The sequence below is a fragment of the Dendropsophus ebraccatus genome, chromosome 9, assembly GCF_027789765.1.
Source record: "Dendropsophus ebraccatus isolate aDenEbr1 chromosome 9, aDenEbr1.pat, whole genome shotgun sequence".
Taxonomy (NCBI): domain Eukaryota; kingdom Metazoa; phylum Chordata; class Amphibia; order Anura; family Hylidae; genus Dendropsophus; species Dendropsophus ebraccatus.
This window is the reverse complement of record NC_091462.1, coordinates 9,474,790-9,492,462: the sequence shown is the minus strand read 5'-3', so window position 1 is coordinate 9,492,462 and position 17,673 is coordinate 9,474,790. Positions and strand designations below refer to the sequence as shown.

The 17,673-nt window shown below is 45.7% G+C and overlaps 1 protein-coding gene across 4 annotated transcripts in view; it reads left to right on the top strand.

The window, feature by feature from the left end:
- Nucleotides 1-2,353: 2,353 nt before the first annotated feature.
- CFAP221 (cilia and flagella associated protein 221) overlaps nucleotides 2,354-17,673 on the top strand; it is a 29,495-nt gene continuing 14,175 nt past the window's right edge. Inside the window, exons 1-11 of one of the 4 annotated variants that reach the window (XM_069982497.1) lie at nucleotides 2,354-2,489; nucleotides 6,582-6,762; nucleotides 9,802-9,902; nucleotides 10,374-10,460; nucleotides 10,600-10,695; nucleotides 12,635-12,735; nucleotides 14,527-14,630; nucleotides 15,745-15,904; nucleotides 16,352-16,475; nucleotides 16,548-16,659; nucleotides 17,551-17,659. In XM_069982497.1, the coding sequence (XP_069838598.1) occupies nucleotides 6,615-6,762; nucleotides 9,802-9,902; nucleotides 10,374-10,460; nucleotides 10,600-10,695; nucleotides 12,635-12,735; nucleotides 14,527-14,630; nucleotides 15,745-15,904; nucleotides 16,352-16,475; nucleotides 16,548-16,659; nucleotides 17,551-17,659 (1,142 nt within the window). In that variant the 5' untranslated portion in view covers nucleotides 2,354-2,489; nucleotides 6,582-6,614. The remainder of the gene's footprint in view (nucleotides 2,490-6,581; nucleotides 6,763-9,801; nucleotides 9,903-10,373; nucleotides 10,461-10,599; nucleotides 10,696-12,634; nucleotides 12,736-14,526; nucleotides 14,631-15,744; nucleotides 15,905-16,351; nucleotides 16,476-16,547; nucleotides 16,660-17,550; nucleotides 17,660-17,673) is intronic. The other 3 variants (XM_069982496.1, XM_069982499.1, XM_069982498.1) reach the window with 3 other exon arrangements.

The window sequence follows — 17,673 nt, the reverse complement described above, 5'->3', positions numbered from 1 at the left end:
TATACTAGGCTGCAGAAGTTGTACTGTGCATCTCCGCGTTCCCATCATACAGTCAGCATAGTTATATTAGGCTGCAGAAGTTGTACTGTGCATCTCCGTGTTCCCATCATACAGTCTGCAGAGTGATACTAGGCTGCAGAAGTTGTACTGTGCAACTCCAGTGATTCCATTATAGTCAGCATAGTTATACTAGGCTGCAGAAGTTGTACTGTGCATCTCCGCGGTCCCATCATAGTCAGCATAGTTATACTAGGCTGCAGAAGTTGTACTGTGCATCTCCAGTGATTCCATCATACAGTCAGCATAGTTATACTAGGCTGCAGAAGTTGTACTGTGCATCTCCGCTGTTCCATCATACAGTCTGCAGAGTGATACTAGGCTGCAGAAGTTGTACTGTGCATCTCCGCTGTTCCATCATACAGTCTGCAGAGTGATACTAGGCTGCAGAAGTTGTACTGTGCATCTCTGGGTCCCATCATAGTCTGCATAGTTATACTAGGCTGCAGAAGTTGTACTGTGCGTCCCAAGTATCTGTCAGCAGTCACCAAACAATCCAGTGTCAGGAGATTCTGCAGAAATGGTGACTGGGTAACACGGAGGCGCCGACACCTGTCATCTCACCCATCGCTGAGTCCTCGGAATCATCAGCTGGGAAAAAAAAACATGAGACTATTATATGGGGATAATGTACAGTGTCCTGACAGTATTATATGGTATAATATACAGTGTCCTGACAGTATTATATGGTATAATGTACAGTGTCCTGAGACTATTATATGGGGATAATGTACAGTGTCCTGAGACTATTATATGGGGATAATGTACAGTGTCCTGAGACTATTATATGGGGATAATATACAGTGTCCTGACAGTATTATATGGGGATAATATACAGTGTCCTGAGACTATTATATGGGGGTAATGTACAGTGTCCTGAGACTATTATATGGTATAATATACAGTGTCCTGAGACTATTATATGGGGATAATGTACAATGTCCTGAGACTATTATATGGGGATAATGTACAGTGTCCTGAGACTATTATATGGGGATAATGTACAGTGTCCTGAGACTATTATATGGGGATAATGTACAATGTCCTGAGACTATTATATGGGGATAATGTACAGTGTCCTGAGACTATTATATGCTGATTAGATACAGTGTCCTGAGACTATTATATGGGGATAATGTACAATGTCCTGAGACTATTATATGGGGATAATGTACAATGTCCTGAGACTATTATATGGGGATAATGTACAGTGTCCTGAGACTATTATATGCTGATTATATACAGTGTCCTGAGACTATTATATGGGGTAATGTACAGTGTCCTCTGTGACACATAGAGACCCCCGGACCCCCCAGAGATCATTCACTACCCTGTAGCTATTCTACATCATAAACACTGCTACGGCATACCTGGGCGTCATGGAGAGGTCACTATATAAACACGGCCTTATCAATGTATAATGAGGAGGCCTCCTCCATTGTTTTCCATTTAGTAATCAATGTTTATTGAATGAGACACCAAACAAGGTATAACAACACAAAGAGACCAGTACAGAAAGATGGAGGCCGCTACAGCATGACATCATAACCGGCATAGTGTTCTGTATAATATATATATATAATGAGGAGAGGAGAGGCGGCGGAGGTAATAACTGCAGAGATCATGCAGTGTCCTGTCCTCATAGTCTTCTGAGGAGAGGAGAGGATACATTACATCAAACATATATTACCTCACACATACATTTCATCACACATATATATATTACATCACATATATACATTACATCACACATATATATATTACATCACATATATACATTACATCACACATATATATATTACATCACACATATATTACATCACACATAGATACATTAAATCACATATATATTACATCACACATATATATACATTACATCACACATATATTACATCACCCATATATATACATTACATCACACATACATTACATCACACATACATTACATCACACATATATACATTACATCACACATACATATTACATCACACATATATATTACATCACACATATTACATCACACATATATATTACATCATACATAGAAAGTCTAGTTCCATCCCAACAACTTCCTGGTGACTTGTACAGTGAATATATATGGAATACAGTAATGTCGTGACAGGTTGAGGGGTAGCCATGTCCTTATATCGCGATACATACACCTGACTGGTGTCACCTGCACAGGGCGGTCACTTCTCTCCCTTCACATTGGGCGGCAGCCACCCCCGCACCGATCACTCAGCTCCCCCTCCCAGATGGTTCCGCCCGCTCTCTCCCCGCTCGGTCTGTGGTACACTCCATCTTCCGGTGTCACCATAGCAACGCGTCCTGACACTGCGAGCCAGGGAGACACCCGGAGGATGTGACCGCGACCCGGTGACTATAACCCCCGATCCCCGGACCCGCTGTACGGTGACCCGGGTGTAATAACTGTGTGTATATATGGCTGTGGCAGAACTACAACGGGGTATGCTGGGAGTTGTAGTTTTCTAAAAGCTGAAGAGCCCCTGGCTGAGAACCACTGGTATATATATATATACAGTATATACATGAGGCCCCCAGCAGTGTGTACAGGACCCACCATGTCTCCTGGTTATTATAATGGTTGTAGTGACGTCTCCTGGTTATTATAATGGTTGTAGTGACGTCTCCTGGTTATTATAATGGTTGTAGTGACGTCTCCTGGTTATTATAATGGTTGTAGTGATGTCTCCTGGTTATTATAATGGTTGTAGTGACCTCTCCTGGTTATTATAATGGTTGTAGTGACGTCTCCTGGTTATTATAATGGTTGTAGTGACGTCTCCTGGTTATTATAATGGTTGTAGTGAGGTCTCCTGGTTATTATAATGGTTGTAGTGATGTCTCCTGGTTATTATAATGGTTGTAGTGACGTCTCCTGGTTATTATAATGGTTGTAGTGAGGTCTCCTGGTTATTATAATGGTCGTAGTGACGTCTCCTGGTTATTATAATGGTTGTAGTGACGTCTCCTGGTTATTATAATGGTTGTAGTGAGGTCTCCTGGTTATTATAATGGTCGTAGTGACGTCTCCTGGTTATTATAATGGTTGTAGTGACGTCTCCTGGTTATTATAATGGTTGTAGTGAGGTTCTCCTGGTTATTATAATGGTCGTAGTGACGTCTCCTGGTTATTATAATGGTTGTAGTGATGTCTCCTGGTTATTATAATGGTTGTAGTGACGTCTCCTGGTTATTATAATGGTCGTAGTGACCTATCCTGGTTATTATAATGGTCGTAGTGATGTCTCCTGGTTATTATAATGGTCGTAGTGACATCTCCTGGTTATTATAATGGTCGTAGTGACCTATCCTGGTTATTATAATGGTCGTAGTGATGTCTCCTGGTTATTATAATGTCGTAGTGACGTCTCCTGGTTATTATAATGGTCGTAGTGACCTATCCTGGTTATTATAATGGTTGTAGTGATGTCTCCTGGTTATTATAATGGTTGTAGTGAGGTCTCCTGGTTATTATAATGGTTGTAGTGACCTCTCCTGGTTATTATAATGGTCGTAGTGACCTATCCTGGTTATTATAATGGTTGTAGTGATGTCTCCTGGTTATTATAATGGTTGTAGTGACGTCTCCTGGTTATTATAATGGTTGTAGTGACGTCTCCTGGTTATTATAATGGTCGTAGTGACCTCTCCAGGTTAGTATAATGGTTGTAGTGACGTCTCCTGGTTATTATAATGGTCGTAGTGACGTCTCCTGGTTATTATAATGGTTGTAGTGACGTCTCCTGGTTATTATAATGGTTGTAGTGACGTCTCCTGGTTATTATAATGGTTGTAGTGAGGTCTCTGGTTATTATAATGGTTGTAGTGAGGTCTCCTGGTTATTATAATGGTTGTAGTGACGTCTCCTGGTTATTATAATGGTTGTAGTGAGGTCTCCTGGTTATTATAATGGTTGTAGTGATGTCTCCTGGTTATTATAATGGTTGTAGTGACGTCTCCTGGTTATTATAATGGTTGTAGTGAGGTCTCCTGGTTATTATAATGGTCGTAGTGATGTCTCCTGGTTATTATAATGGTCGTAGTGACGTCTCCTGGTTATTATAATGGTCGTAGTGACCTATCCTGGTTATTATAATGGTTGTAGTGATGTCTCCTGGTTATTATAATGGTTGTAGTGAGGTCTCCTGGTTATTATAATGGTTGTAGTGACGTCTCCTGGTTATTATAATGGTTGTAGTGATGTCTCCTGGTTATTATAATGGTTGTAGTGAGGTCTCCTGGTTATTATAATGGTTGTAGTGATGTCTCCTGGTTATTATAATGGTTGTAGTGACGTCTCCTGGTTATTATAATGGTTGTAGTGAGGTCTCCTGGTTATTATAATGGTCGTAGTGACGTCTCTGGTTATTATAATGGTTGTAGTGACGTCTCCTGGTTATTATAATGGTTGTAGTGAGGTCTCCTGGTTATTATAATGGTCGTAGTGACGTCTCCTGGTTATTATAATGGTTGTAGTGACGTCTCCTGGTTATTATAATGGTTGTAGTGAGGTCTCCTGGTTATTATAATGGTCGTAGTGACGTCTCCTGGTTATTATAATGGTTGTAGTGATGTCTCCTGGTTATTATAATGGTTGTAGTGACGTCTCCTGGTTATTATAATGGTCGTAGTGACCTATCCTGGTTATTATAATGGTCGTAGTGATGTCTCCTGGTTATTATAATGGTCGTAGTGACATCTCCTGGTTATTATAATGGTCGTAGTGACCTATCCTGGTTATTATAATGGTCGTAGTGATGTCTCCTGGTTATTATAATGGTCGTAGTGACGTCTCCTGGTTATTATAATGGTCGTAGTGACCTATCCTGGTTATTATAATGGTTGTAGTGATGTCTCCTGGTTATTATAATGGTTGTAGTGAGGTCTCCTGGTTATTATAATGGTTGTAGTGACCTCTCCTGGTTATTATAATGGTCGTAGTGACCTATCCTGGTTATTATAATGGTTGTAGTGATGTCTCCTGGTTATTATAATGGTTGTAGTGACGTCTCCTGGTTATTATAATGGTTGTAGTGACGTCTCCTGGTTATTATAATGGTCGTAGTGACCTCTCCAGGTTAGTATAATGGTTGTAGTGACGTCTCCTGGTTATTATAATGGTCGTAGTGACGTCTCCTGGTTATTATAATGGTTGTAGTGACGTCTCCTGGTTATTATAATGGTTGTAGTGACGTCTCCTGGTTATTATAATGGTTGTAGTGAGGTCTCTTGGTTATTATAATGGTTGTAGTGAGGTCTCCTGGTTATTATAATGGTTGTAGTGACGTCTCCTGGTTATTATAATGGTTGTAGTGAGGTCTCCTGGTTATTATAATGGTTGTAGTGATGTCTCCTGGTTATTATAATGGTTGTAGTGACGTCTCCTGGTTATTATAATGGTTGTAGTGAGGTCTCCTGGTTATTATAATGGTCGTAGTGATGTCTCCTGGTTATTATAATGGTCGTAGTGATGTCTCCTGGTTATTATAATGGTCGTAGTGACCTATCCTGGTTATTATAATGGTTGTAGTGATGTCTCCTGGTTATTATAATGGTTGTAGTGAGGTCTCCTGGTTATTATAATGGTTGTAGTGACCTCTCCTGGTTATTATAATGGTCGTAGTGACCTATCCTGGTTATTATAATGGTTGTAGTGATGTCTCCTGGTTATTATAATGGTTGTAGTGACGTCTCCTGGTTATTATAATGGTTGTAGTGACGTCTCCTGGTTATTATAATGGTTGTAGTGATGTCTCCTGGTTATTATAATGGTTTTAGTGACGTCTCCTGGTTATTATAATGGTTGTAGTGACGTCTCCTGGTTATTATAATGGTTGTAGTGAGGTCTCCTGGTTATTATAATGGTTGTAGTGACGTCTCCTGGTTATTATAATGGTCGTAGTGACGTCTCCTGGTTATTATAATGGTCGTAGTGACGTCTCCTGGTTATTATAATGGTTGTAGTGACGTCTCCTGGTTATTATAATGGTTGTAGTGAGGTCTCCTGGTTATTATAATGGTTGTAGTGACGTCTCCAGGTTAGTATAATGGTTTTAGTGAGGTCTCCTGGTTATTATAATGGTTTTAGTGACGTCTCCTGGTTATTATAATGGTTGTAGTGATGTCTCCTGGTTATTATAATGGTCGTAGTGACCTATCCTGGTTATTATAATGGTTGTAGTGATGTCTCCTGGTTATTATAATGGTTGTAGTGACCTCTCCTGGTTATTATAATGGTTGTAGTGACGTCTCCTGGTTATTATAATGGTTGTAGTGACGTCTTCTGGTTATTATAATGGTTGTAGTGACGTCTCCTGGTTATTATAATGGTTGTAGTGACTTCTCCTGGTTATTATAATGGTTGTAGTGACGTAATGGTTGTAGTGACCTCTCCTGGTTATTATAATGGTTGTAGTGACCTCTCCAGGTTAGTATAATGGTTGTAGTGACCTCTCCTGGTTATTATAATGGTCGTAGTGACGTCTCCCTCTCCTCCTCAGGTCTGTGTATCCCGCCCGAATCGCTGGGACATCATGGAGGTCATCCCGCCCACTAACTTCAGATTTCCCAATGGGGATCGAAGGCTCAAGGAAGCGTCATCCTCCTCCTCCTCCATGTTTCTGGACAGTTTGGTGGAGAAACCCCAGAACCGGCCGGTGCCCAACCACCTCCTGGAGTCAAGTAAGGGGTTAACCGGAGTGCCCCCATAATAACCCACATGGCGCTGACCCCTTCACTGCCCAGCACCAGCTGCCCACCAGGGACTGTACTGGTACATAGCACCTGCTCAGGACTGGCACCGACCCCTCCACTGCCAAGGAACAGCTGCCCACCAGGGACTGTACTGGTACATAGCACCTGCGCAGGACTGGGGCTAACCCCTCCACTTCCCAACACCAGCTGCCCACCAGGGACTGTACTGGTACATAGTGCCTGCTCAGGACTGGGGCTGACCCATCCACTGCCCTACACCAGCTGCCCATCAGGGACAGTACTGGTACATAGTGCCTGCTCAGGACTGGGGCTGACCCATCCACTGCCCTACACCAGCTGCCCATCAGGGACTGTACTGGTACATAGCACCTGCTCAGGACTGGCACCGACCCCTCCACTGCCCTACACCAGCTGCCCATCAGGGACTGTACTGGTACATAGCACCTGCTCAGGACTGGGGCTAACCCCTCCACTGCCAAGAAACAGCTGCCCACCAGAGACTGTACTGGTACATAGCACCTGCGCAGGACTGGGGCTAACCCCTCCACTTCCCAACACCAGCTGCCCACCAGGGACTGTACTGGTACATAGTGCCTGCTCAGGACTGGGGCTGACTCATCCACTGCCCTACACCAGCTGCCCATCAGGGACTGTACTGGTATTAGGGCTGGGCGGTATACCGCAAAAATACCGATACCGTCTCTGGCGTCGGTTAACCGACCTCAACTTGGCCAGGACGGTATCTGCGGTATTTTTGTATTTTTATCTCCTGGTCTGAGCTGTCCGACTTGTCGGAGCGCCTCCTCCCCGCTCCAGTCCCGGCTTGTCAGTACCTTCCCCCTGTCAGAGCGTCCCCCAACACACACACACACGTGCGGCCCGGCGTGAGCGCTGCACGTTATGTGCAGGGACACCGGTATCAGAGCGGGAGGTGGAGGAGGAGCCGCAGTGGTGAGAGTGTCTTGAGTGCCCCATCCTCCTGCACCCGGCCCGTACAAGCGCCCCCCGCCCGTTACCAATGCGCCTGCACCCGTCCCAGTATCCCCTCCCGGATCAGTCCTGTCCGAGCACCCCCCCTCCCCGGCCCCAGTCTCGTCCGAGCTACCCCCCACCCCGGCATCAGTCCCGTCCGAGCGATCTCACACCACACACACATGACCGGGAAGCGCTGCACCTGTTGTCCTGTGTGTGCAGGGAGGACACGGGCAGGATATGGTGGAGCAGCATTTGGGAGGCTGCCGTACTGTAGTTCCATCAGCATCATTAACAGTACAGTGCTGCAGCTTAGGAGGAATGAATGGGCTGCAGCACACAGCAATGTCTCCTATAAGTTATGTGTGTGGCATCCTGCCTGCTGCAGCCCATTCATTCCTCCTAAGCTGCAGCACTGTACTTCCCATACCCCCATCCCTATGTGCCCCTTATATAGTAATAAAGCCCTAATCGTCCCCCTATAGTCATACACCCCTATCCACCATCTATCCCTATGTGCCCCCTATATAGTCATACACCCCTATGTGCCCCCTATATAGTCATACACCCCTATCCACCCCTATGTGCCCCCTATATAGTCATACACCCCTATCCACCATCCATCCCTATGTGCCCCTTATATAGTCATACACCTCTATCAGCCCCCGTATAGTCATAGACCCCTATCCGCCCCCCCGTATAGTCATAGACCCCTATCCGCCCCCTGTATAGCAATACACCCCTATCAGCCCCCCGTATAGTCATACACCCCTATCCGCCCCCGTATAGTCATACACCCCTATCTGCCCCCGTATAGTCATACACCCCTATCCCCCCTGTATAGTCATACACCCCAATCCACCCCCTGTATAGTCATACACACCAATCCACCGCCTGTATAGTCATACACCCCAATCCACCGCCTGTATAGTCATACACCCCAATCCACCCCCTGTATAGTCATACACCCCAATCCACCCCCTGTATAGTCATACACCCCAATCCACCCCCTGTATAGTCATACACCCCTATCCACCCCCTGTATAGTCATACACCCCTATCTGCCCATATAGACATACACTGCTATCAGCCCCCCGTATAGTCATACACCCCTATCCGCCCCCGTATAGTAATACACCCCTATCAGCCCCCCCTGTATAGACTTACACTGCTATCAGCCCCCCGTATAGACATACACTGCTATCAGCCCCCCTGTAGTCATACACCCCTGTCCGTCCTCCCTGTATAGTCATACACTATCAGCCCCCCTGTAGTCATACACCCATCCGTCCCCCCTGTATAGTCATACACTGCTATCATCCCCCCTGTAGTCATACACCCCTATCCACCCCCCTGTATATCATACACCCCTGTCCGTGCCCCCTGTATAGTTATACACTATCAGCCCCCCATATAGACATACACTGCTATCAGCCCCCCTGTATAGTAATACACCCCATATCTGCCCCTCCCTTTACAGTCATACACCCCTTTCCCTATGTAACCCCCTGTAGATACACGTCCAGGTCTCTGCTGAGACCCCCTAATAACGACGACATTACTTTTATTTTTTTTACTTTTTTTAATCAAAATATTGTTCGTTTGGCATAGCAAGTGGGTGTGGTTTGCAAAAAAGGGGCGTGTCATAATTATCGTTCAATTATCGTTACCGCAGCTACAACCGCGATAAACCGCGATATTGATTTAGGCCAATATCGCCCAGCCCTAACTGGTATAGTGTCCGCACTGGCACTGTGCAGGCACTATTTATGCGAAACCAGCTCTTCAGTTCGAGGATTGTGAGGTCCCAGTAGTCTGCTCCCTGCCCCAGAAAATACCATCAGTGTCATCTTGTCCTCCGACCCTCTGTCCTGATCCCTTCTTCTCATCGTGCCCCCTCTCCTCATCCTGCCCCATCCCCTGACCCCATCCTGTTCTAATCCCCTGTCCTCCCATCCCCCCCCCCCTCGCCCAATCTTATTTACTCTGCCTCTTGACCCTCTGTCCCTGACTTTGACTCTTTCTATGTTGTAGAGGTTTACAGGAAGCTCGGCAGTAATGTCTCGGTTGCGGCAGACCCTGGAGTTCTCCATTTTGGGGGCTTTGAGCTTGGGAAGTGTCAGCAGCGGGTCCTGGTGAGTGGCGGGTCCCCTTTATTCTCTGTCCCTCTTACTGTCATGGTGTCAGGAAGATGAGCGGCTGATATGGTGCAGCGTTCTCCGGGTCACTCAGTGCTCAGGTTGGAATCTTTGCGGCTGCTTCATTACAGTTCAGTGAATGTTCAGACAGTTTCCCCGCTCCCAGAATCCTATTGATACACGATGGCGGCCGGGGGACAAGTCCGCTACAGGGAACATAGGAAGAAGCTGGAAATCTGGCAATTTGCCTGCATTAAGTTGGCCACGCCTCTTTTTAAAGGCGCCGCTGATCATTGGTTATCCTTATTCCAATACTCAGGTGTAGGATGCGTCCTGTGTCTCTATTTTGCTGGGGCTTGTAGTTCTTGCTGGGGCTTGTAGTTCTTGCTGGGGCTTGTATTTCTTGCTGTCTGCATGTTTTCTCTGGTAACATTATGTTAATTATGATTTGCTCGTTCTTCTGCTCAGAAACTGGTGAATATCACAGCGGACGTGTCCAATGTGCACATCATCCCCCCACAGAGCAAGCACTTCACCATAAGCTACAAGAAAGCAGTGAGTATGGCGAACTTCTCCCGCATGGTAGAGACTCTAAAGTGCACCGGCTGTGACCAACAACATCCCCTATATGTGTATAGCCTCCTCTATAGGATACACGGTATAGGCCTCTGACTTGTCCCCTTCTCCCGCACAGAACAGGCTGGTCCCTGGATTGGCCCTTACAGTCAATGTACAGTTCACAGCTGATGAATGGAGATATTATTATGATTGTATCCGAGTCCATTGCAAGGTAAGATAGAGCTGTGTGCTACACGTCAATATACAGCCTCATATATGGGACTGTGCAGTGTATGGTGATAAACAGCCTCCTGTATATGACTGTGCAGTGTATGGTGATATACGGCCTCCTGTATATGACTGTGCAGTGTATGGTGATATACGGCCTCCTGTATATGACTGTGCAGTGTATGGTGATATACGGCCTCATATATGTGACTGTGCAGTGTATGGTGATATACGGCCTCATATATGGGACTGTGCAGTGTATGGTGATATACAGCCTCATATATGTGACTGTGCAGTGTATGGTGATATACGGCCTCATATATGTGACTGTGCAGTGTATGGTGATATACGGCCTCCTGTATATTACTGTGCAGTGTATGGTGATATACGGCCTCCTGTATATGACTGTGCAGTGTATGGTGATATACGGCCTCCTGTATATGACTGTGCAGTGTATGGTGATATACGGCCTCCTGTATTTGACTGTGCAGTGTATGGTGATATATGGCCTCATATATGTGACTGTGCAGTGTATGGTGATATACGGCCTCCTGTATATTACTGTGCAGTGTATGGTGATATACGGCCTCCTGTATATGACTGTGCAGTGTATGGTGATATACGGCCTCCTGTATATGACTGTGCAGTGTATGGTGATATAAGGCCTCCTATATATGACTGTGCAGTGTATGGTGATATACGGCCTCCTGTATATGACTGTGCAATGTATGGTGATATATGGCCTCATATATGTGACTGTGCAGTGTATGGTGATATACGGCCTCCTGTATATGACTGTGCAGTGTATGGTGATATACGGCCTCCTGTATATGACTGTGCAGTGTATGGTCATATACGGTCTCATATATGTGACTGTGCAGTGTATGGTGATATACGGTCTCCTGTATATTACTGTGCAGTGTATGGTGATATACGGCCTCCTGTATATGACTGTGCAGTGTATGGTCATATACGGCCTCATATATGTGACTGTGCAGTGTATGGTGATATACGGCCTCCTGTATATGACTGTGCAGTGTATGGTGATATACGGCCTCCTGTATATGACTGTGCAGTGTATGGTGATATACGGCCTCATATATGTGACTGTGCAGTGTATGGTGATATACGGCCTCCTGTATATGACTGTGCAGTGTATGGTGATATACGGCCTCCTGTATATGACTGTGCAGTGTATGGTAATATACGGCCTCCTGTATATGACTGTGCAGTGTATGGTGATATACGGCCTCCTGTATATGACTGTGCAATGTATGGTGATATACGGCCTCATATATGTGACTGTGCAGTGTATGGTCATATACGGCCTCATATATGTGACTGTGCAGTGTATGGTGTTATACGGCCTCCTGTATATGACTGTGCAGTGTATGGTGATATACGGCCTCCTGTATATGACTGTGCAATGTATGGTGATATACGGCCTCATATATGTGACTGTGCAGTGTATGGTCATATACGGCCTCATATATGTGACTGTGCAGTGTATGGTGATATACGGCCTCCTGTATATGACTGTGCAGTGTATGGTGATATACGGCCTCCTGTATATGACTGTGCAGTGTATGGTGATATACGGCCTCATATATGTGACTGTGCAGTGTATGGTCATATACGGCCTCATATATGTGACTGTGCAGTGTATGGTGATATACGGCCTCCTGTATATGACTGTGCAATGTATGGTGATATACGGCCTCCTGTATATAACTATGTAGTGTATAGTGTTATACGGCCTTCTACATGTGACTGTGAATATAGTGGGGGATGCTGTATTTGGCACCTATAGTACAGTGTCATCCCCAGCATAGTCTTGGCAGCTGGTGACAGGGACAAGTAGTTAATGTGACACTAATGTCCCCCGGCGGCTCCATCCATCTTCATGTTGTGCTGTTGAGTGACCTGCGTGTTCCCTTCCCCAGGGCGATGAGACGCTGCTGGTGCCTCTGCATGCCTACCCAGTCATGGACCTCCTGGACTTTCCATCTCATGTGAACATATCAGATGTGCGGCTTGGGCAGAGGTGAGTCCCCAGCGCCCATGGCCCGCCATCGCCCTCACTGCCAAATGAATGACAAATATTGATTTTCTGTTTATACTGGAAGAAAATGGAAGCTTTGTCCAAGTGGCTGCAGCATCGAGCTGGTATGTAAATGTGCGCGGCGCCTAATGGCAGCTCCACTAAAAGCTTCAGACAAAGGAGCGATCAGAGCGGATACACCACCTGGTACAGCCGCATAACATTCACCGAGGAGAAGATAAAAACGCCAGTCAGTATACACCGTGCTCCTGGCTGATAACATGTAATAAATGTACTGAAGTATATCAGCCGCTCCTCTTATAACGCTCCAGTACTGATATAACCTCCAGACAATACATCCTGTGTGACTGATATCAGCCGCTCCTCTTATAACGCTCCAGCACTGATATAACCTCCTATTACATCCTATGTGACTGATATCAGCCGCTCCTCTTATAACGCTCCAGCACTGATATAACCTCCTATTACATCATATGTGACTGATATCAGCCGCTCCTCTTATAATGCTCCAGTACTGATATAACCTCCAGACAATACGTCCTGTGTGACTGATATCAGCCGCTGCTCTTATAACGCTCCAGCACTGATATAACCTCCTATTACATCATATGTGACTGATATCAGCCGCTCCTCTTATAACGCTCCAGCACTGATGTAACCTCCTATTACATCCTATGTGACTGATATCAGCCGCTCCTCTTATAACGCTCCAGCACTGATATAACCTCCTATTACATCATATGTGACTGATATCAGCCGCTCCTCTTATAATGCTCCAGTACTGATATAACCTCCAGACAATACGTCCTGTGTGACTGATATCAGCCACTCCTCTTATAACGCTCCAGCACTGATATAACCTCCTATTACATCATATGTGACTGATATCAGCCGCTCCTCTTATAATGCTCCAGTACTGATATAACCTCCAGACAATACGTCCTGTGTGACTGATATCAGCCGCTCCTCTTATAACGCTCCAGCACTGATATAACCTTCTATTACATTATATGTGACTGATATCAGCTGCTCCTCTTATAACGCTCCAGTACTGATATAAGCGTTGTACTGTGAGGGTTTCTGTCCCTTTAAGGTTATGATTCTGGCTGAGAAGCCTTCCAGGTCTTGTTATGTCTCAGGCAGCAGCCATTGCTTTTCGTTCTGTCAGACAGGAACCTGTTTATACAGCCGCAGTTGCGTTTACTTGAGACATTTGTCCGGGCCGTTGGGGTGACAAGTGCTGCATGTGCGGAGATGAAGTGTTCAGTCTGTGTATATGAGGGAACAGTGGATGGAAGCCAAACACCGTGTCCGCCACTAGATCCTGATGGATGGTTCTGGATGTTTCATCACATTACACGCCAGTCACCTCCAGAGCTGCAGTTCTTAAGAGCTGTGTTTCTATTTAAGCATCGATCATAATTCAACTATTATAATCAACAATAATTTTCTAATTTTGTGCATAAAATCCTGATCATAACTCCTGGATGTGACAGTGTCTGAAGTGGTTCTCCAGGATTAGAAGAAGTACAGTTACTTTCTTGCAGAAACAGCACCACCCCTATCCTCAGGTTGTATGTGGTATTACAGTTCGGCTTCATTCACTTCAATGGAACAGAGCTTACAGAGCTGTTTCTGGAAGATAGCGGCCATGTTTTTTAAAAGCCTGGATAACCCTTTTAAGGCCTGACGTATATCATACAATACTTGTAGAGAGGAGGCGGCAGGGTTTATGTCACGCTATACTTACACCTCTCTTGTCTCTCCTCGCAGTGCGCACTACGTCCTCTCACTGCGCTGCAGTTGTCCTGTTGACTTTGAGTACTGCATCATCTGTTCTCAGCCGCACAAAGACTTTGACATCTCCCCGACCTCAGGTGTGTATCCGAGTGGTGGGCACTGGGACCCTGTGGTTACTCCTTTTGATGTACAGACAAGGGTAACCCCTCACCCCCACATCACACTTCTCCTCTTTCAGTATGGGGAACAATTTAAAGGCGAACTTTCAGCAGGTTAAACAAAACTAACCTGCTGATATGCCCCTATTGCACTGGAGACGCCGAGGATGATGTAATGGCTCTTAGGGCCCTATTCCACCGGACGATTATCTTTCAGATTATCGTTAAATCATTTGAATCTAAACGATAATCGTTCGGTTGAAATGCAGTTAACGATTAACGACCGAACGAGAAATCGTTGATCGCTTTATAAGACCTGGACCTATTTTTATCGTTGCTTGTTCGCAAAACGTTTGCAAATCGTTCGCATTGAATAAGAAATCGTTCGGTCGTTCGCAATAGATACAAACGCAATAGCGAATAAATAGTGAAGAAAAAACGATCGCCATTACGATCATAAGTAACGATTATCGTTCCTTGGAAATGACTGAAAGTTTTCAGGTCTTTGGCAATAGCGGTCGTTTGAGATCGTTAACCGTTAACGATTATGCAAACAATAATTGTCCGGTTGAATAGGACCCTTACCTTTCTCCTCGGTGCTTTTTCGGTGCAGTTCGTCTCCATGGTCCAGTGAGACCGTTAGAAGCACTAGGGACAAGGACGGGGAACCTTCGGCCCTCCAGCAAAACTACAATTCCCATCATGCCTGGACAGCCAAAGGCATGATGGGAATTGTAGTTTTGCAACATCTCAAGGGCCATCTCCCCTATACTCGGAATAATTGTGCAGAATTGGAAAGTTTAGTTGGACAAGTTCAGTTCAGTGCATTAAAATCAATGGGCTTATAATTCAGTTTGTGGTTATAATATCCGGCTGAATGAACGAGATGCTGTCATAATAACCCGATTACTGGAGTCAATGTGTCAGAGCCGCACCGCTGACAAATATCTATTCATAACCAGCACAGCGAGGAGCCGAGGAAAAGTCCATAACTGATGGTGGCCGATAGATGGCTGCATGATGGTCCCATTATAGTCAGCAGTATCCCCCTGTGCGTCTCTGTATATCACACTCTTCACCATCCTCCTCGCAGGGATCATTCCGGCCAGTGGACTGGTGGAGGTGACCGTGACCTATACTCCGTCCAGCTACGGAACTGCTCAGGTCAGACTAGAGCTGCTGATCTCTGAATTCAATGGGAAACCCCGCGTCTGTGTGTTCACCGGTTCCTGCTCCCCCAAACTGAATGTGAGGTATGTACTCTCCATGGAAGAGCGGCACAGTGAGGGTTAGATCTTTACCACAGCCAGCCATAGTCACCAGTCACACCACAGCCATAGCCGCCAGTCACACCACAGCTATAGTTGCCAGTCACACCATAGCCGCCAGTCGCACCGCAGCCATAGCCGCCAGTTACAGCGCAGCCATAGCCACCAGTCACACTGGAGCCATAGCCGCCAGTCACACTGCAGCCATAGTCACCAGTTACACCATAGCCATAGTCACCAGTCACACCGCAGCCATAGCCGCCAGTCACATCACAACCATAGTCGACAGTCACACTGCAGCCATAGTCACCAGTAATGTATGAACCCCCCTGACCATATGTAACCAGACTGTGGTTATTAGTGTAATGTCATGTGACCGTATAAATAATGCAGCCAGGTGACGGCCTGTAATGCAGTGTGGTCCATCCTCAGGAAGGAGTGCTCAGAGGACATCCACACCTCACCCAGGGCGAGACCTCAGGCCCGCCAAAATCTATCCCATGGGGTCTCGCGCAAGAAGCGCCATCTCCAGAGCCTTCAGCAGAACGCGTCACAGGTAGGGTCTCCTGACAGAGATGCTGAGCCGCAGCCACCATCACAGTGACCTTAACCTATGTGTCCATTACAGGTCATCGAATTCCAAAATCTAAGATTCCCTGTCAATCTGTCTAATCCTCACGCTGTGTCAACTGTGCTAAACCAGCAGCCAGGAAAGCTGAAAGTCAAAGACCTCCGGGAAGGTAAAGACGTATATGAAGCCCACCACATTGACGAATTGTTCTCATCACTTGTTTCAGTGCTTCTTCTCCAGTCACATTCAGAGCTGCACTCACTATTCTGCTTTTACGTCAGGTCTTATGCTCCAATCACATTCACACATCATTAATATATGTGATGGCAGCTTTGGATGTGACTGGAGTATAAGATATAATGTGATTGATATTACCAGGCTTCATCATGTGATCAGTATTACCAGGCTTCCTCATGTGATCAGCAATAGCAGACTACATCATGTGATCAGCATTACTAGCCCTAATCATGTGATCATTATTACCAGGCTTCATCATGTGCTCAGAGAAACAGATCGCTGATCTTAGGGAGACCAGCCAAACGATAACACTGCCTGCTGCCGGTTAAAGTGCTCAATGCAGTGAAATCCTAGCTGCATTGCTCTCTGGGAAACATGAATATGCAAAAGAAGAGCCTGTGGGGCCTCATTTAAGAGTCTCAAAACATAGGGCTAGCCAGATATCTCTCCGGGAAGGACCCAGCCAAGGAGGGGCTCCTGTAGGGAAACCATCAAAACCACCATATTGAGTGGTCCACATCATGTGATCACCATTGCCAGGCTTCATCATGTGATCAGCATTACCATGCTTCATCATGTGATCAGTATAACCATAATGAAGCCTGGTAATGCTGATCACATGATGAAGCCTGGTAATGCTTATCACATGACAGTCCAGACAGTCAATGGAGAACGACTTGCAAAGGCCCCATAATCATTTAGGCTCCAATTATGTTAAACAAATGCAATTAAAAAAACTTTGAACGTGTGAACACTGCCTTCTACGGAGATAATGGGCATGATACTGTGTGAGCCTGTCCGAGATCACTCTACATGTCTTCAGGTCTTACAGGTTCTGAGAACAAGGTAAAGACTCGTCAAGAGAAGGAGACGCGATTCCAGCAAGTGATCCAGCAGAACGTGGCAGAGGAGGAAGCGAACCAGCTGCGATGGTGAGTACCTGCGC